Source organism: Rhinatrema bivittatum, chromosome 3, assembly GCF_901001135.1.
Source record: "Rhinatrema bivittatum chromosome 3, aRhiBiv1.1, whole genome shotgun sequence".
NCBI classification, from domain to species: Eukaryota; Metazoa; Chordata; class Amphibia; order Gymnophiona; family Rhinatrematidae; genus Rhinatrema; species Rhinatrema bivittatum.
Genome location: NC_042617.1, coordinates 509,335,288 through 509,356,895, shown reverse-complemented (window position 1 = coordinate 509,356,895; position 21,608 = coordinate 509,335,288). Strand labels below are relative to the sequence as shown.

General features: G+C 41.6%; 1 protein-coding gene across 4 annotated transcripts in view; it reads right to left on the bottom strand.

Moving 5' to 3' along the window:
* ELP3 (elongator acetyltransferase complex subunit 3) overlaps positions 1-21,608 on the bottom strand; it is a 466,764-nt gene that overhangs the window by 408,826 nt on the left and 36,330 nt on the right. For all 4 annotated transcript variants that reach the window (XM_029596183.1, XM_029596182.1, XM_029596180.1 and 1 more), the window contains exons 5-6: positions 14,444-14,507; positions 1,600-1,668 (exon numbers count right to left, since the gene is read on the bottom strand). In XM_029596183.1, coding sequence (XP_029452043.1) covers positions 1,600-1,668; positions 14,444-14,507 — 133 coding nt within the window. The remainder of the gene's footprint in view (positions 1-1,599; positions 1,669-14,443; positions 14,508-21,608) is intronic.

The following is a 21,608-nucleotide window of genomic DNA, read 5'->3' as shown; positions in this document are numbered from 1 at the left end:
CTTGTAAGCAGGCTTTTGAAAGTTGCTACAATATATGCCATTGAATTGTCCATAGGATTTATCCACATAAGTGTACTTTACATGAGTAAAGGAGCTTTTGAAAAGTGCCATAGTATGTTACATATACATGCTTAACTCCTTTGAAAATTACCTCCAAAGAGCTTTATTTAATGAGACAAATAGCAGTTATAAAAAGGAACATGCATTCTTCAGTCTTGAACATAGTATTTTAGTAGATTAGTATAAAGTAGGTCATAAAAGTGTTGCTTGCATTAAAAGGCCCATATACGCACAGGAGCAATGTATATTTTAAAAGCTTCAAATTATGTGCATATTTGTGTGTAAAAAAAAAAAATGGGGTAGAGTTTGGACATTCCAGGGTGGGGCTAAGGTTTATGCATGTAAATCTGTATTTTAAATCCAGCGGGCTGTTAGCCACGCATATTTACTTCTGCTCTTGATGAGGTGTAAATCTGTTTAGACCTAAAACGATTGGGTGAGGAGTCTGGGTCAGCTGTGGGGGGAGTGCAGGTTGAAGAACCTGAGGGGGGGGGGGGGGTCTGGATGACCTCAGGACAGACTGGGCAAATAGATGGACTAATTGGTAAAACTGGGAATATCCTTCAGGCAAGCATGATTTAAAATCTGCTTATCTGTGCACATCTGCACATTAAAGCCAACAAAGTCCTAAGGAAAATACACAAAATACGTTTGCTCGCGTAAACACCTACAATTAGGAATACACATACACGTGGTTGACGTATTTGAAATCATGTGTGTGCAACTGTGTACACGATTTAAAATTCCAGCATGTGTGCTCTTGTGGGCCCATATGTGCTCGCACGCGCATTTTAAATTTACCATCATTGTGAGCAAACAAAAATGTCTACTATGCCTGAAAGTGTGAGTCATGAGACACCCATGAACTTAAACCTTTTTTTGAGCAAGAGTAATCTGTGATATTTGCCACATACTATACTGACATCCCTAGCCACTTGTTGCAGCAAAAATGAATTTAATGGGCCTTGAACCTGGGTCTGCTTGGTCAAAGGCTGGTGCGCTGCTAGTGAGGCTATATAATGACTTGGACTAAAGCAGCCTCTGGCCTGTGTTAGACCCAACAAGGCACACTTCCCACTCCCGCCCCCAAGGATCCAGATTGGTCCTCGGGGTGATTGAAAAGAAGGAGATTGAAAAGAAGTCACTGGGAGAGGCCAATGTTTGGACAACTGGAAGGCTGAGAGATGCACAGTGGAGTTGAAAGGTAAAGCTCAGCTGCTACAGGCTAAACCTGGATTCTGAACGGGGAAGAACAGTGAAATAACTTCATATGACTAGACCTGGACAAAATACCCACTTCGAGTACTAGATTGATGAAACGGGGTTTGTGTGATTTGTAAAAACGTGTCTGTAAATAAAGCCCTGAAAATGAAGCAGAACTGTGTCCAGGAAGGACCTTAACCTGATGCCACATATTTTCATCAAGGAGATTCAGTAAAGACTCAGGATGTATGATTTCTTTCCAAACATAATTTACCCATCCAGGAGAAGGTTACTTTGTACCAAAAAGGATCACAAACAAACATTCATCCGTTTTACCTGTTCTACTCGATGTCTCGTCTGAAGGAATGGATCGTACCTGGCACGGATCGCCCTCATTGAAGTTGGCTAGGAAATATAAAAAATGAACACATTTATGATTTTAAAACACCGCCACCTCATGCAAACACGGGGTGGGGGGGGGCAGCAATATTTTGGGGTGCTTTCAAACAACATAAAACCATCAAATCACACAAAAAAAGTCAGAAACAAACACTCCAATATACATGAAAAAAAAAAAAGTTCCTTTACTAAGCCATCATACATTAGGTTTGCTTGTTGATTTTTTTTTTAGTAATAGAAAGAACATCAGACTGGGACAGATGTGCTAAAGGATTATCCCCATTCTGGGCTAGCTTTTCAAGGTGACTTATGTGCATAAAACCCTGGTTAATGCATGTAAGTGGTGTTCTGAAAATAATCAGGGTCCAATGCGTGTAAAAAAGTGCACTTTGCACTGTGAAAACAAGAACAATTTCATACAACAAATCCTTTGCTGACCACTTGCAAGACTCCCAATAATGTCTCGATTCTAAGAATGCAAAAAAGTGCATTTGCAGAAAACCATATTGTATCTGCAGTTCTTGAAACTATTGACAAGTCGGATTTTCCTCATTGGTTATGTGACCCAGTATCTTACAGTCAGCCCTCGCCCGTCTCTGGAAGATATGCCTGTAGTCCATTCCGAGCTGAAGTGCTTTACTCTCCAACAAGGCAGTAGTAAAGAAGCCGTACTTGTCTTGGCATCCCACCATCAAAACCAAGGCCAGGCCATTATAACCACCCACATCAACACATTGTTCTGCTAATGTTAACTGCACTGGCATGCAAAACATATAAAAGGTGACCACAGAGCCAGAATATTCACTATCATCTCTCTCTCTCTCAGTATTTGTATTTGCCAGTGAACCACTCCCCAATAAACCGCATTGGCAAGCTCTACATTCCTTACTGTTTTTGAAACCCCACCCTAGCCCTTTTACCCCGCCAGACGAACCTAAGAAAAAGTGATTTCAGCAGTGCGACATCCTCTCTAGATAGCCAACATGTGCAGTCTATACAGTAGCTTAGGTACTATCATCATCTTCAGCAGTGTACATTTCCCCATAAAGGACACAGGCAGGTGAGGAGTGTGCCTGAACAGAAAGCCAACATGGAGAAAGGAAACTGACCCAGAATCCTCGGTTTTCTTAGCCTGCCTTTGGCTGTATGAACTCTAAGTGACTTATTGAGCATGACTTGCAGAATTCCTACGACATCTGGACAGGCAGTCAAGCTGGCTCCATAAGGTGATGCCTAATCATAGGGTCACACAAAGCAGAGGCCAATGAGGGAACTTTAGTGCCTCTTATTGTGACAATATAGCCTGTTCTCAGAAGTATCTGTAAACACAACTTCAGATGTGTTAATTGCCCTGACCAGCAAGATTCTAATAGAACAAAAGACTATCCAAAGAGTGATAGTAAATGGACCCACCTTGGAGAAATACTCAGGGGTAGCTAGGGATGATCATATCATGCTGTTCACATGACAACCAATGTAAATTATTCTCTAAGGCAGTCACGCACACTAGAATCTTCTAATCCATTACAATATTGTATGTTATCTATAAAAGAAGGAACACTTCCGGTATACGAGATGCTGGTGGTCTGTTTGTCAGAGGCATGCATCAACATCTCCCAAGAATACTTATACTGAACAATAAAAAATTATGCTTTCAATAAAAATCTAAGTGTTTTTGTATCCCTGGATATATAAGCGTCATAAAAAATGGTGTGGCGCTTAACACAGATCTTTCCAAGTATTAAGATGGTTCTGTATTGTTGCTATGTTCTCAGTAATATTAAGTGTGTATAATTTTGAGAGATCTCATGGAATCCACACCCCAAAATTTTTTATTTTGCGTGGCGCCCATTTAAAAGGGAAAGTTCCTGTCCAAGCCTCTGCCACCGCTGTATCCACAGTTAATGCTTCAGACTTATCACAGTTAATTTTGAGGCCTGCAATTAACTGAAATTGCCAGAACAACTCCTGTGTCTTCGATATACTGCTGTATACATCGCTGACAAACAGCAAGATATCGTCGGCAAATGTAGAAATTTTACTCTCTCTACCCCCATCCCGTATTCCCTGGAAAGACTCCTCCTTCTACAACTTCACAGCCATAGGTTCTATCACTAGGACGAACAGCAAGGGGGAAAGAGGACAACTCTATCACAACCCTCTATCAAATTGAAAACTCTACAATACAGAGCCATTTATAAACACCTGAGCATATTGACTGCTGTATAAATATGTGGGCTTGTTCCCCCGTGCCCAGAGACCACCATATAAACGCACGTGGCGGCCAGTTGTGTCCGGCTGGCAGGACTCCAGTGTCAAGGCGAACCAAGCGGCGGCACAGCTTCCCTTCCCCCTCCTTCCTCAGCCTGGCTCGACACGACGGTGAAGTGGCCAGGTGAAGGGAGGGGGGGGGGGAGTGGTTGTGGGTTGATATCACGGCCCATTTAAAGGGCCATGACCAAAGTGCACCCAGCCTCTTTGTCCCCGGCTAGGGTTCGCATTAGAGGAGGGCCCTGGATAAGGAAAACTGCTGCATGGCACCCAAGAAATGCGGCTTTAATGGAGACTGGCAGCAGGTTCGCAGCACAGTAGAATCGGCAGGGAATTAATCGGTCTGCCATTTTTTCAAGGTTAGAGTAAGGAGGGGCCCGGACTGTCATGAAGTGGGGGAGGACACGTGGTCGGGTTGCAGCCAGGGAAAGGGGGGGGGGGGGCAGATCTCGATGGTGGGGTTATCTCAGCGGTGCATTTGAACCCCATTTTAAAAAAATAATAATTAAAAAAAAATAAATCTAAGTGACCCTTAGGTCGCGCAGCTGAAGCAACTTGCGGGGTCTCAGGTAGCATTGGGCAGTGGCCACTCCCAACCCCAGCAGGAGTGGTCATGGCGGAGCCAGTGCAGGATCACAATTTACGTTTGGGGGTTACTTACAAAACAGCTCCAGCGCCGACTGTTGCACCCGAATCACAGACATCACAGCGAGGAAAATAGGGGAGACAGACAAGCAACCGTGGAGGTAGGGAGCGCACTGGACGGAGATGAGACAGAGGGGTATTGGCGAGGCAGGAAGTGGCCAACTTATCTGACCAGGGAGGGCGCACTGTTGCGACCTCATCTGATAAGACCCAGCTGGACGGGGGGTGGGGGGGGGAACTCACCTATTCAACATATAGCAAGGGAGATGGCAATGCCGATGGCATCTGCAGTGCTTTACCCGCAGCAGAACACCCCTGTTGGGGCACCAGTTTCTTCTACCGCACACAAGAGCCCCCATGGAAGTGCACAGCAACAAACCAGTTGGAACACGAATCAACAGGGTCTTCCACACAGCTGGGGGCATGCAAGCCCTGCAAACACAGAAGGCACATGGTCGGGCTCGGGGGGCCCGTAATGGCAGTCCAGATACAGAGGGCAGGGTTATGCTCCCAGCCACCCAGCATATATGAACTTTGATAATGCAGCATGGCAGCAGAGACCGGCATGGGGTCCCAGTGTGCCTGGCTCGGCCCCTGGATGGGGCCCGGCCAGCCGTTGCCTCAGGTACAAAATTAAATTGAAAGTGCTGTAATCCGCTTTGATGTACACTTTGAAGTCCAAAAAGCGGAATAGAAAAATCTAAAAATTGTCCACACAGTGAAGGAACACAGTGGGATTTCTCTTCATACAGCAGTTTGGCCAGTCCGTATTCATATCCCCCACCATGGGGGCACTGACCAGCTCCCACACCTGGAACCTGAACCTCAGACAGTCGAGGGCAGGCAGCACAAGAGGTCACTTATCCCAGCACAAGCAGCATGGGAGTGGCAGCATGCACCGCGACTGGTATGCAGGAGGTCCTTGGGAAAAAGCCGACAACGATGGTATCGCAGTCAGACCAGCGGCCCAAAATAACCCATGAAACACAGCCTAATCCAGAGAATCAAGCTGTATTTACAGCATCCAGCATCACAGGGTAGGAAGCCCAGAACATAGAAGACGTCGAGGGTGAAGCACGAGGGGAGTTCAGGAGTGGCATGTGTACTAAAGGGGGCACGCATGCCAATTGGGGGAAGCCGGCTAGTGACAAAAGGTGTAAAGCTAAGCACAAGCATAGGGCCAGCTCTAGTTCAAGCAGTAGCTCTTCAGCAACATCAGACTCGGACCTCACGGATGATAACAGCCCACAGCCTGCGGCGGCAGGAGCAGATGAAGCATCCAGAAGTCCCCCGGTGCTCACCAACCTATCCAAACTGTGGGAGGGTGTTCCTAGATCATAGGAAGATTCGGAAGCGAGTTTACATTTTCATATTTCGCATCATGGAGGGAAGGTGTCGGAGAGCCACAAGGAGGAAGACAAAGGAGGAGGGTGTACCACAGGGTACTGAAAGAAGAGTCCCCAGGAACATCATCAATTGGACCCGTGCCTTCCTGCATACGACAAGTGTGGTGAGGCACGAAGACCCCTTCCAATATGTTCCTATGCTGAGCTATGCAGATAACATCTTCGAAGCATATCAGGAACATGAAGACTGGGTGTGACTGAATTATGAAAAAGATCTAGGCTTCATAGTGGATAATACTTTTAAATTGTCGGCTCAGTGTGCTGCAGCAGTCAAAAAGGCAAACAGAATGTTAGGAATTATTAGGAAGGGAATGGTTAATAAAACGGAAAAATGTCATAATGCCTCTATATCGCTCCATGGTGAGACCGCACCTTGAATACTGTGTACAATTCTGGTCGCCGCATCTCAAAGATATAGCTGCGATGGAGAAGGTACAGAGAAGGACAACCAAAATGATAAAGGGGATGGAACAGCGCCCCCATGAGGAAAGGCTGAAGAGGTTAGGGCTGTTCAGCTTGGAGAAGAGACAGCTGAGGGGGGATATGATAGAGGTCTTGAACGAGTAGATGTGAATTGGTTATTTACACTGTCGAATAATAGAAGGACTAGGGGGCATTCCATGTAGTTAGCAAGTAGCACATTTAAGACTAATTGTTACATTCTTGCTTGTTGTAATCTCTACTTGGCCAGGTTTTGGACAGACTCCTTCGTCAGGGGAATAAGCTTATCTATTTCCTTCTCATGGATATGCTCACTTTATTATCCCGATCTTATTCGCACCTCTTCCATAATCCAAAAGGGTGAAATTCCACTTAGACAAACTTTCCCAATTTAAATATGCTATCATGTGACTCAAACATCCAATCCCATGCTGACATTATTTAGAACAATGAGAGCCAATCCAACTCCTCATTAAAACCCTTTGGCGATTCCGTCAGCTATTCTAAATAAATGTTCATTAGATTTAATGCTAATTAATAGTGAATCAAGTGAAAAAATATACAGTGGAGTTAAATGACCAAATACAGGAAGTTTTATAATTCTGTAAAAGAGACAACAAATTTCGATAGCAGATTAGCTGAGTTCAAGGGCACACTTGAACAATTTTGGAATACAATTAGAGACAGTAAGATCAAAAAGTTTAAAACGTGATCAAACTGATTAGGCAGTGAATTGGGTATATTTGTGGACTGAAAAGAAACAAGAGAAAACTCAGAGGTGTGTCCATTTCACTTTTTCTTCGAGTGATAGTTCTAGTAGGTCAGAAGGTCAAGATGACAAACCAGACAATTTCCCTGATGAAAGACTACAATTGAGTCATTTTTCAGAAAGCAATGCTATTGCAAGGGGTCAGAAAAAATCCCAAAGAGGACCTCGCCGAAATTCTCATCGAGAAACAGCCGGGGAGGCTCACCCATCAACAACAGTTAATTTGTTGTCAGTCGATCTTGCCACAGCACAAGTACAAGTTTTACAGAACAGGCTTTCATTTGTTCCTACAAATTTTCATAAACCTTACGAGAGCAGAACAACAACAATACATCAGTGTATAAGGAAATAACAATTAAAACTTTATTTTCACCAGAATGACTATAGCATACAAGATGATTCAATATTACATCCCCGATCATCTTGGAACCCTCTGGGTCCAATGGATCCTCATATTTTGATGTTTTGACAGTTAGTGTTAAAAGATATTGAGAGGTTGGAATTAAAACAAAGACCCATTCATCACAATTTAACTAGACAGCAAAGAACAGCATTATCCACCCTTGCTAATACCAAAAATCTGGACATTAAACCCGCCGATAAGGGAGGAGCTATAATGCTGCAGGATCAGATTAAGTATGAGCATACAACAATGGAACATCTTAACGATCAAGACTTTTATAAATAAATTCTTCAAGACCCTACCGAACATTTACAGCACCAAATTAGAGCTTAATAGACTCAGCACCATTTTGATGGCTAAAGAAAAGAAATTTTTGTTTAATGAACATCCCAAGACTCCCACGATTTATTCCATGCCTAAAATACATAAACATTTACAGTTACCACCAATTAGACCAATAGTATAATTAAGGGAATTATTATTGGAACCACCAGTAATTTTTGTGGATCATTTTTTTACAACCATTAGTGACCCAGACTCCATCATATTTAAAGGATACGATATACTTTTTAAACAAATTAGAAAGTATACAATTAAATGATCATCTAGTGTTATTAGTGACTGTTGACATTCAATTCTTGTACACACAGATCCCTCAGCAAGTGGCTTTTAAGGTGACTGAGTCATATTTGATGAAACACAATGTATCCCATTGCATACACAAAGCCTTTTTATGTGAATTGATTCAATTGGTGGTATTCAGTAATTATTTTCATTTTTAACAACACTTTTTATCATCAACTCTATGGTATCCCCATGGGATCTTCTTTAGCTCCTTGTAGCAAATTTGTATGAGGCACATTTCGAAGAAAGATTTGTATACACTTCAGGTTGGTGGCCACATATTTTCAATGGTATCGATACATTGATGACATTTTTATGTTATGGATGGCATCAGAAAGCGAGTTGGATAGTTTCATCATATGGATGAATTCCTTGGATAAAAATTTGAAATTTACACAACATGTCAGATCAACTGTTGTATATTTGGATGTGGTAGTAAGAATACAAGGATCGGACACTGTTACAACAATTAATTGCAAACCAACTGATAGGAATAATTTTTCATGATATCATAGCCATCATCCTACTACCTTCAAAAAAAGGTTTGCCAGCAAGTCAGTTTTTTCAGATACGCCGCATGTGTTCTACAATGGATGAAGTACAAACTCGAATCCTCTCTCAAATGTTTCAAGAGAGGGGATATCCACGAGCAGTCATTAAACATGCTTACATGCTAGCTAAATATAGTGATCGCCTAGAATGTGTGTTACAACAAAGCATGCTGACTTCGGCAATTATAGCATTAATGAAAAAACATTGACAAGTTCTAGCATTACATGGTATTTTTGAGGAATTTCCTTTGATTGCTAGATCACAAAGACTTAATATACTTGACCAAGTAGTACATTCCTATTTGACTTCCAACACAGACAGACCAACAGGTATACAACATAAATGTCAACAATGTAGCGTGTGAGATAACACAATTGAAAGAGAAGTTTGGACTGACCCTTCAACAGGATATCGCGTTAGAAGACAGTATATAACCAATTGTGAATCAAAAGATGTTATTTACATGTTGATATGCCCTTGTCCTAAAGTTTATGTGGGACGCACTAGTTGAGCCATCAGATTACGAATGATGGAACATCGGTTTTGCTTGAAGACAGCGACTATTACAGCTCCTGTTTCACATTATATGGAACAACAACATACATTCAGCGAACTACATTGGGCAGTCATTAAAAAAGTTGAGCATACCATTCGGGGAGGAAATTACCCTGCAAGGTTAAACTATTGTGAACAATACTGGATTCACACTTTGCAAACAGAATCACCAAAGGGATTGAATAAGGAGTTGGATTGGCTTTCATTGATCTAAATGTCATAGAAATATAGAAACATACAAAGAAATGACGGCAGAAAAAGACCAATTGGCCCATCCAGTCTGCCCAGCAAGCTCCCACACTTATTTTCAAATACTTATCCGTTTCATCAACCACCAAGTTCAGGGCCTTTGTTGGTAACTGTCTGATTCAAAAAATAAATCTCTCTCACCCAACATGGGGTCTGAACCCATGTGCCGGATATTAAAGGTCACATGCTTTACCATTTGAGCTACTCAGGCTTGTAGACAAGTATGGGAGTATGTCGGTATGGGATTGGCTGTTTCTGAGTCACATGATAGCATATTTAAACTGGGGAAAGTTTGTCTAAGCTATTTTGAATTATGGAAGTGGTTTGAGTAAGATCAAGATAATAACGTGAGCATATCCAAGAGAAGGAAAGAGACTGTTTGTTCCCCTGATGAAGAAGACTGTCTAAAACCTGGCCAAGTCGAGATTACAACAAGTGAGAATGTAATAAGCTAAATCAAGGGGCGATAAGTAAAAGAGGTTTTCTTTTTGAAAATCTTGATGAATTTTGACGAATGTTGGATATCACATTAAGGATAAAATAGTTGTATTGAATGCAATTTGATATAAGAATCTAAATGTTAAAACATTTTTTTAAAAGTTTTTGTTGCAGTGACACCAACTGTTTTATCCTTATTTATTTATTTAGCATTTTTATATACCGACATTCTCGATACAAATATCAAATCAGGTCGGTTTACATAAAACAAACAATCGCGGCGAGGCGTTACAATAAACGGAGTTTCAGAACATGAGGATAAATATTAAATAGACAACAGTGACTCATCAAATAACGAAAATATATATAGTAAATAACATGTAATAAAATAGATAATGGCGTAAATAACTAACTTGTAATAAAATAAATAATAAATAGAATAGTATAAAATATATATATATATATATAGACAACAGTAACTCGTCATGATACGTGAAAACATGTAGAAAATAACTAAAAATAAATGATGTGTTAATTTGGGATATACAGGTAACAGGGACCAATGTTTATGGGCCTGGTTATGAGTAATGCATGGGCTAAAGAGTTAGTTCATCCACAGGAACAATCAAAACAGGTGGGGCTGTCAAATACGTGGATTCATGTAGAAATAACTAAAATTAAATGATGAGCTAAATTGGGATGTACAGGTAACAGTGTCCAGTGTTTATGTGTCTAGATATCAGTAATGCATGAACTAAAGAATTAGTGCATCCACGCGGGAGGCATTCACTATAAGTGGGTTGTAAGTGGGTTGTCATATATATATATATATATATATATATATATATATATATATATATATATATATATATAGTCAAAATATATATATATAAAAAAATATATATATAAAAAAAATTATGGAAAACTGTGGTTTGTTAATGATTATAAGTTGAATGACGCTGGGTAACCTGGATGGTACCAAAACATTAAAAACAGCGTATATATGAAACTACCATCGTTCTCTTACAAATAATTTTTTATTTAAATATTTAGCAGAGAATTGCACATCATTGAAGATTGGTGGTGGGTATATACAATTATATAATAGACTACAGATGGCCAAGATATTTACTGGGAATTTTTGTGACTTAACAACTTAGATTAAGACAATACATTAGAATATCTACAATAAAAGAAAGCAAGTCTAAGAACTATGGAGGAAAACCTGAACTATGTAAAAGTTATCCATCTCAGTGACATACCCTCTCTCTACATTTTCTAAATCATCCTCCCCTTCCCTCCTGCCACTCCCCTCACAACTTACATCAGAATTTATTTTCACTATTTTTATACAAATTATTTAAATAAAAAGCCCAACAATGAAAGAGGATCTTTAAATTAATTTATTTTAAAAGTCTTGTAATGCCAGACAAAAATATTTGTTAGTGATAACTAAGCATGCCCCATCTGTGCTGATGGACTATAAGGAAATTTGAAGGTGGCAGCACAAGAGAGCAGAAAAAGCTCCTAGAAATTATTTAAAAGAATTAAAAAAAAAAAAAAAAAAAAGTGTTCCCTAGCCCACCGCCCTCTTTTTCTTAATTTGTAAGCAGGTCAACTCAAACCTGTCCGAGACTCCCCAGCCAGTTGAGCTTTCAAGATATCCAGAAATAATATGCATGACTTAGATTTGCATACACTGGAGATCAATTATCTCAAATCTGTCTCATGCATATTCCTTCTGGATATCCTAAAAACTCAATTGGCTGGAAGGGTCCTGAGGACAGGTTTGAGAAGCTCTGTGGTAAGGAAAAAAACAATGCCTGAATGAGGAGAGAGACTTTTACAGCAGCTGGATGTACCATTTCTTTTATCTTCTTCAGACTGTACTGGGTCCAACTGCCTTATGTGAGGGAACAAGAACACATAATGAAGAGCAGAGAGCATAACATCCAAGCTACAGCTCTCATGACCCTATGGCTTACTTGTAAGATATGTTCTCTTGTCAGCACTATTCTGCCATTCTCAGACCCCATGAACAAATGAGGTGACTTCTCATCAGGCTTTTAAACCAGACAGCTGAATGTTCAGCAGCTTCTCAGAAAAATGCTAACCAACAGTATTGAAAAGTACTGGGAACTACCAGTTTCTTTAAAATGAACCATTCCCTTTTTCTTTTCAAAACTGTAATTAACTTTTGACCATTAACCTAATTTGTTACTTTGTGCTAAAAGAATTCATAGTGCTTCAACTGCCAGATTCCTCCTATATCAGAAAATTATTTTAACTGGCAGGTCAGATGAGGCCATCATCTATGAAACATTTTTTCCAACCTGCAGAAATGTTTGATCAAGTTGACTGTAGTGATTTTATGGTGTTGTATTATGTTATTTATCATTGTGTAAGTGGTGGAGTTTTTATTTGCTTGTATGAACATGGTGATGAAAAAGTGCTTTAAAATACTTTTAAATAAATAAATGAGCACTTTAAAATGCAAATCCTGGTTGATCAGGAAGGGCCTCTAGCTGTATAGCAGGTTACCTCAGTGACTATAATGAATATTAGAGGTTTCTGCCCTTTGGACAGCTCTCTTCTGGAAATATGCTAATGCTGCTATGTCTGCCCAATATCGCCTAACTGTACAAAAATGTGCACAGAAATTCAAAAGAACAGTACAATATGGTGGGAGATGGGGGATAGCAAGCACTGTTGTGCACCAAGCAGGAGAGAAATATTGAAATGATCATATCAAATGATCTCAAAAAGGCAGTTGCAAGATCCAGAAGTGTATTAGGGTACATAAGGAGAGATTACTAGCATAAAAGAAGACAATAATGCCTCTGTAAAAGTCATAATGGTGAGACCTCACCTGGAGTACTGTATCCAGTTCTAAGGACCGTACCTCCAAAAAGATACAGACAATAGAGGAAGTCTTACCCTAAGCCACCAGAATTGTACAGAGTCTGCACCAAAGTCCTATGAAATAAGACTTAAGAACCTAAACACAAATGTACTAGAGGAAAAAAGGGGGAAAATTCAATACTTCAAAGATACAAACAATGTATAAAATGAAAGCAATTTTCAACTGAAAGGAAATTCTAAACAAAAGGTCACGATGCAAAGTTATGGGGTCTAGACTCAGGAATAACATAAGGATATATTTCTTCATAGGAAGGATGATGACTGCATATAACAATTTCCTAAAGGATGTGGGGAAAGTCAAACAAATTAACATAGTGAAATACAGAATGGGATAAATACAGGGGAACCTTCAGACACAAGATTATGAGGATAAAGCCCAAGATCGGGTAGGGCCCCATTGTTTTGCATCAAGAATGGGCAGACTAAATGGGCCTTATGGTTCTTATATATTATCATTTTCATAGTTTTAACATTTCTTTTCTATTTCTCCTCTTGCAACAGTCTTTTCTCCACCAGTCTCTCCTTTTCTAAAGGTGCCTTGCTTCTCCTATTACATCCCTCTATCTCTCCTCTATTCCCTCATGCACGCTCTTCCTTTCACTAGTGTTTACCTCATTTGTGTTTTCTCCAGTCTCTCTCTTCCTTCTTCCCTTAATTGTCATTTCATCTCCTCACAACTCATTTCAACTCCTGCCTTCCTCCCCTTATGTATTTCCCTTCTCTATGCCCTCCCTTCTGTCGTCTCTGTTTCCCCTCTCACTCTGTGCCTTCCTTCCCTTTCCCTGTGTGTCTGCCCTCCTCTAGCGCTTTTCCTCCAGGAATGTAATGCCTGCTCCATGTTGCTCTTCTTACTCGCTCTGAGCTGGGCGACCCGGGTAAAGTTACTGCTGGAAACATGTAGCTCAAAGTGATAGATTGCGTGACCAGGCTGGCAGCAGAAAAATGCAACATACACCAGCAAGCAAAAACTGCTCCAGAAGTGAGGAAATTGAGCAGCACCAGACCAGATTACACTGCCAGAGCTGGAGATAATGCAAGAAAAGCAGAATGGTGGATGAGGCATGATCAGCAGCTAACAGCACTCAATTTCTCACTATTGCATGGCAGGTTTTAGAGTCGGGAACTTTCTTACTTAAAATTAATTTCTAAATATTTGTTACAGCTGCTAAATTTTTCTTAAACCTATCTCAAGCTAAATTCTTTGGCCAGCTCCCAGTCCATTAACAATACAGAGGAATCTCAACATTTAGTAGCTTTATAATTGGGTCTTTTCACTGTAAGGTTACAGAAAACGGGCCTCCTTGAGTGAAATGTAAGGTCTACACATGACTACTAATCCAGTCTATGAATGCTTGTCAATCAATGTTAACTATCTTTACTACCAAATCAAGTCGCTGTAAAGATTAAATTAAATAATTATACATTTAACCATATTCAAAATGGATTGTACCCCTCCCCATATTTCCCTTTGTTTCAGCAGTGCATACTTGTGACACATGCATGTACCTCATATCCAGTGTACGACTGTGTTGAATACTCAAAATCAGAATCAGGACCCCCAGGGCAGTACCTATGAGAGGAACATTCAAAAAATGCAATGAAAACTTAGACTCTTATCTGTGATCTGAGGAATTATCCACAGGACTAAAATCAGCATTTCTAGTTGCCATGCATTGATGAACAACTTGGACATATCTGAGAGGAGCTAAACCTTCCTAAACTACAATAAACAAAGCCCTCAAAACAATCAACAAAAACAAATATCATACCATCCAAGTTCATCTCTAAGAGCATTAAACCCACAAGTAGGACTGGCACAAACCAGGACTGCTGCTGGCGACCTCAACTGAACAGACATTACAGCTAAACTGTCACTTACAGAAACGGTGCATAAATGCACCTTACATAACACGTATTGTGGCTATTATTAAAAAAAACAAACGATAAAGCAAGAATACTGATTAATCTGGGAGGGGGAGAAGATTCGGAGAAAATTACAGTTTAACTACCGTCAAATGGAGAAATTACTTACCTGATAATTTCACTTTCCTTAATGTAAACACAATAACAGTAAATAATAGTGTAGACACAATAACAGAAACATAGCTAAAACAGACTTAATAATACTGAATCAACTCCCCACCCACCTATATCTACTCCCTACCCAGGCCCCAAAAAAAGAGGAGGGCGGCTCTTATTGGCAGCTAAAAAAGATCTTAAATTAATCTCTCAGATAATTAACATCACCACAAAATTTGAAATCGGCTTTTTCAAATCCCCACAATTACAAATTTGCCTAATATACACCCCCGCCCCCAGGCCTTCTCGAACACAACGCCTCTCCACTAATTGAATTTATCACTAACAGATATATTTATTTATTTAGTGCTTTTTTATACCGGCATTCATGATACAATCATATCATGTCGGTTTACAAGGAACCGGGGTACAAAAACCTTAAACATTAACATAACGAAGAGAGGCAAAAAGTTACAATGACACAGGGGTAATAGAACTGGGGGAAGAAGACGACAAAGCAGAAAGTAACTCAATGACCATAATAATTATTTACAGTGTGCTGAATGTTCAGTAATGATAGCTATGGTGGATCGGGGAATTTAGAGAAAGCTTGTTTAAATAACCAAGTCTTAAGCCTTTTTCTAAATGTCAACAGGCAGGGTTCTTGTCTGAGTTCAGGGGAAATAGCATTCCATATGGTTGGTCCTGCTGTGGAGAAGGCCCGTTCTCTGGTGGCTAGATGATGGGTGGATTTGGTTGGGAGGGGGGGGGGGGCGCGTGTAGGGATCCTCTGTAGGCTTCTCTGATAGACTACATACCTCGTCCAGACCTGAGTGGGAATTGAAGGTTAAGAGGGGCTTGGTTATTGATGGTTTTGTGGATGATGGTGAGGGACTTGTGTAGAATTCTGAAACTTATTGGTAGCCAGTGTAGATTTCTGAAGATGGGTGTGATGTGGTCGCTTCTGCAAGTGTTTGTTAGGATTCTGGCCGCCACATTTTGAAGCATCTGCAGAGGTTTGATGGAGGAGGCGAGGAGACCTAGCAAAATGGAATTGCAGTAATCTATCTTGGAGAATAGAACGGCTTGAAGGACAGTTCTGAAATCTTGGAAGTGTAGAAGTGTTTTAATTCTTTTTAGTACCTGCAGTTTATAGAAGCAGTCCTTGGTTGTGTGGTTGATGAATGTTTTTAAATTCAGACGGTTGTCGATTAATACTCCCAGGTCTCTTGCTTGGGTGACAAATGTGTTAGTGAGTGACCTTTGAGGGGTATTGCTGTTGTCCAGGGAAATGAGGAGGAGTTCAGTCTTAGCTGAATTGAGTATCAGGTTTAGGTTAGTGAGGAGGAGGTTGATCTCTCGGAGGCAATTTTCCCAGTACTTGAGTGTTTTTGTAATGGATTCTGTTATGGGGATCAGGATTTGCACGTCGGCAGCGTAAAGGAAATGTTTTAGTTTTAGGTTAGTTAGCAGCTAGCACAGGGGAAGGAGGTATATATTGTAGAGAGTGGGGGACAAGGAGCAACCCTGAGGAACTCCTAGTAAGGAATTGATGTGAGGGGACTCTTTATTGTTGATTCTGACTTTATAACCTCTGTTACTGAGGAATGATTTGAACCATCTGAAGGCAGTTCCTGTTATTCCAATGTCAGATAGTCGGTTGAGGAGAATGGAATGGTTTACGGTGTCGAAGGCCGCCGAGAGGTCAAGAAGAATTAGTAAGAAGGATTGTCCTTTGTCCAATCCCATGATGAGGTGGTCTGTTAGAGAGATGAGGAGGGTTTCGGTGCTTAGTGCCTTACGGAATCCATACTGGGAAGGGTGCAGTATTTTGTGGTCTTCAAGATAATCTGAAAGTTGAGAGTTGACTAATTTTTCCATGATCTTGGCTACAAAAGGTAGATTGGAGATAGGACGGAAATTGTTGGGTTCCTTTGGATCTAAGTTCGTTTTTTTGAGAAGAGGTTTAAGAGAGGTGAGTTTTAGGGCGTCTGGGAAGATTCCTTGTGATAGAGAGCAGTTTATGATATCGGCCAGAGGTTTGGAGATGATGTCAGGTACCAGTAGGAGTAGTTTTGTTGGGATTTGGTCGTAGGGATGGGTAGAGGGTTTCATTTTCTTTATTAGAGTTTGAATCTCCAGGGTGGTAGTAGGTTCAAACGTTTCAAGTGAAATGTTCCAATCAGATGGGAATTTGCAGGTAAGCCTCTGACATATCCAAGGTGGTCAGAAAATTCTGAGTGCACCACTATTATTACCGAGCGTAAGGTTTGCATTCAAAAATGAGTTACCTTCAAGAGACTGTTGACCCTCTTAAATCCAAGATGGGACAAAAGGAGCCTTCCTTCTTGGACACAACAAAATAAATGGAATATCGCCCCATACTTTCTTAAAACATGGGCACTGGAACCACAGCCCTCAGTCTAAGGAGCCTTTGAAGTATGAACTCCACTGCCTGCTGCTTCTTCTGCGAGAAGTGGCAAGGGACACCATGAACACATCCCAAGGAATAATACGAAATTCCAGTGCATACCCTTCACGTATCACCTCCAGGACCCACTAGTCTGACGTAACACCTCTGATAGAGAGAGACGCATCCCCTTATCTTCTTTTCCAAAAGGTGGGTCGACAAACCTTCATTGGGAAGCTCAGGAAGGTCCACCACCCAAGCCCGTTCCTCTCTTGGGCTTCCGGGGTTGAAAGGACTGAGACCTAACAAAAGGCAGAGTCTGCTGAAAGGTTGTCCCTCTGTAGGGCCGAAAACACCTGGAACCCCAGAAACAACCCCTCATACCAAAGGGGTGCAGTAGCTTTCTTATCCTCTGGCAACCGAGGCACCGGAGACTTGCCCCAATTACTGGCCAGTTTCTCCAACTCGCTCCCAAACAAGAGCAAACCTTTAAAGGGCATCTTGGTAAGATTGGCTTTAGAAGCTGTGCCAGCTGACCAATTTCACAACCAGAGTTGACACCTGGCCGCTATCACCGAAGCCACTCCTCTGGCTGAGGTCTGGCCCAAATCACAGCCTACATCTGCTAAAAAGGCAGCAGCAGGCTCCATAACTGCTCTGGAATTCCCTCCAGACTCATCAACCTCCTGAGAGAGAAGCAAACAAAATCTCACCACTAGGGTGCAACAGGAGGCAATCTGTAAACTCATCGCCACTGCCTCAAAGGCTTGCTTAGGAATAGCCTCAATCCATCTATCATGTACATCCTTCAAGGCCGCTCCTCCCTCTATGGGGACAGTCATCTGCTTAGACACGGCACATACTAGAGCATCCTCTTTGAAATAACACAAACGCTCTCTCACAGCTGGTTCCAGTGGGTACTGGCCTTCCAATGTCCGACCCCCTTTAAAATTTGCCTCTGGGGCATCCCATTCCAGATTAATCAATTGCTGGATGGCATCCATCACTGGGAAAAAACAAGAGGCTCTACGTAAGGAAACCAAAATGGGATTCTTCCTCAGCTCAGACATAGCATGCGAATCAGGAACACCCACCTGTTTCAAGATCTGGGAAATCAAGGCCGGCAGTTCATCTCTATGAAATAACATAACATAACATAAGATATGCCATACTGGGTCAGACCAAGGGTCCATCAAACTCAGTATCCTGTTTCCAACAGTGGCCAAGCCAAGACACAAGTAACTGGCAAGTATCCAAACATTAGATAGATCACAACTACTATTGCTTATTAATTACCGTCATAGCAGTTTATGGATTTATTTTCTAGGAACTTATCCAAACCTTTTTTAAACCCAGTTACACTAACTGCTGTAACCACATCCTCTGGTAATGAATTCCATAGCTTAACTATGCGCTGAGTGAAAAATAATTTTCTTCAATTTGTTTTAAATGAGCTACTTGCTAACTTCATGGAGTGCCCCCTGGTCCTTCTTTTAACTGAGAGCTTAAATAACCAATTTACATTAACTTGTTCAAGTCTTTTCATAATTTTGTATACTTCTATCATATGCCCCCTCAGTCATCTCCTCTCCAAACTGATCAGTCCTAACTTCTTTAGCCTTTCCTCATAGGGCAGCTGTTCCATGCCCCTTTGGTTACCCTTCTTTGCTCAAGACTTTGTTGTTTGAGAAAGCTTTCCCATAACCTCTCCTTTCTGCCATGGTTTCAGTCCGGATCATGTTTACTGCCTCCATAAGGAGATTAGCATAGTCCCTCCCAACATAAGTTCCCAGCTTTCGCCCAAGTTATGTCTACCCTTTTTGCTATACCTGCTTTCACCCTAGTTATGTTATCCAGGTTTCTCTACCCTGTTCTATGTAAGACAAGACTGTCACTGTTGTTTTTTACTGGTTGTAATGTAAACCGTAGTGATAATTAATCCTGTTAATTGAACCTCGGTATATAAAAGATATAAATACATAAATAAATATATCCTTTTTGAGATGTGGTGACCAGAACTGCACACAGAATTCAAGGGGCGATATCACCATGGAGCGATACAGAGGCATTATGACATCTTCCGTTTTATTTTCCATTCCCTTCTTAATAATTCCTAAGATTCTGTTTGCTTTTTTGATCACCACAGCCCACTGGGCCGACGATTTCAATGTAATATCTCTTCCCTGGGTGGTAACTCCTAAGATAGAACCTAACATTGTGTAATTACAGCAAGGGTTATTTTTCGCTATAAGCTTAAACTTTGCACTTGCCCACATTAAATTTCATCTGCCATTTGGAAGCTCAATCTTCCAGTCTCACAAAGTCCTCCTGTAATTCATCACAGTCCGTTTGAGATTTAACTACTCTGCATAATTTTGTGTCATCCGCAAATTTGTTGTTTCCCTTTCATGATCATTTATAAATATACAAGCCGTTAAGCCCGTTAAAACGGGCTACATTACATTTTTTTTTCAGTCCATTTTCTAACACAGCACCCTTCTACACTTTTTCTCCCTCTCTCCCCCTTCCCCTCGTTCACTCCTCCCCTTTCCTCCACTCAGTCTTACTCACCCTCTGTCTCCCACTGCCTCCTTCCCCTCACTCTCACCTCCCTCCCCTTCCCTCAGTCACTCCCACCTCTCTCCCCTTCCCTCAGTCACTCCCCACCCTCTCTCAATCCCATCCCCTCCCCCTCAGCCCTCCTCCACTCCCTTTTTCTCTGCTCCACAAGTTCTTACCCTTCCACTTACTCACATCCCTGTCTCTCACCTCTCCCTCATTCTCCCTCTCCCCTCACTCCCTACCTCCCTCCCACACACTCACCCACTCCTCCCTCCCTCTCACTCAGTCCCTCCCCCTCAGTCCGTCCCTCCCACTCTCTCTCTCCTCCCTCCCTCGCTACTGGCCGCCGCCACCCGCTGCCGCCACTCCCTCCCCCTCTTGCACTTTTATTATGACAGCAGTCATAATAAAAGTGCATACCTTTTAGATGAATCATGGAGCGTGAACGCCCTCATCACAGTCAACCTTTTAAAGAACAGGATTGGCGCCAAGCAGGATTCCATCTCGAGATCCCTGAACCAATCATAGCCTAGCAAACACTCAACCAAACAATCAACCAAACAGGTGCCATTCAATCTCTTTATTCAAGCCTCTCGGGCTAATGGTGTCAAGGGTAAATATCCACCTCTGTTCTTTCCTTCCCAGCAATTCGGAATAGTCACCTCCCCTGAACGGGCGAGGGACCACCTCTAGTACTGAGAAGTTAAGATCAGAGATAGTATGGTCATATTGGGACCAGTGAGATACCAGAGGTTCATCTATTCTTGAGAGACGGATATTAGAGCAGTGCTCTATCATCCTGGTTTTAACCATTCTGGTGGTCTTACCTACATACAAAAGAGGACAGGGACATTGCACGTCGTACACCACACCATTAGTTGTACAATCAGATTTTGCGTGTAATCGGAAGGTACGGCCAGTATTAGGATGGATAAACGAAGGAACTGGATTGGTGTGGCTGCACATCGTGCAATGCCCACAAGGGGTATGCCCACCCTCCACCTGTGCCTCAATGATATTACTGAAAAACCTAGTATGTACCAGCTGGTCACGGAAATTCCTACCCCTCCGAAACGTGAACCGTAGAGAACCATGAAAAAGGTTTGATAATGACAAGGCATGCCAATGTCTACGAATCATGGCAGCGATAGATTTGCTTGCAATCGAGAACGGTAAAATACAGTTGTAAAACCCATCATCCAAACCCGAGGGGGGGAAGGAAGAGCCAGTCACGACTGGTGTATAAAGCCCGTTTAAAGGCTTTCTTAACCACTCGTGCGGGATAGCCTCTGTCCAAAAATCGTGTGATCATAAGCTGGGCATGATACAAAAAATCAGTGCCAGAGGCGTAAAAACTGGCCTGTAGGGATGTTATCTCTCAGTGGTTTAGGGTAGCAGCTGGAGTAGGATAATAAAGTGTTACGGTCCGTCTCCTTGCGAAACAGTGAAGTGGTGAACTGATCGCCCTCCACAGAGATTAAAATATCCAGAAAGGCTATTTGAGATGGATGGATACAAAAGTTGAACTGTATATGGGTATTTAACGAGTTCAACCAATCTATGAACATATAGAATTGGATGTCCGTGCCCACCCATATAATCAATATATCGTCAATAAATCGTGACCAAAGATATATAAGTGGGAACCACTTAGAGGGGTAGACTAGAGATGATTCAAAT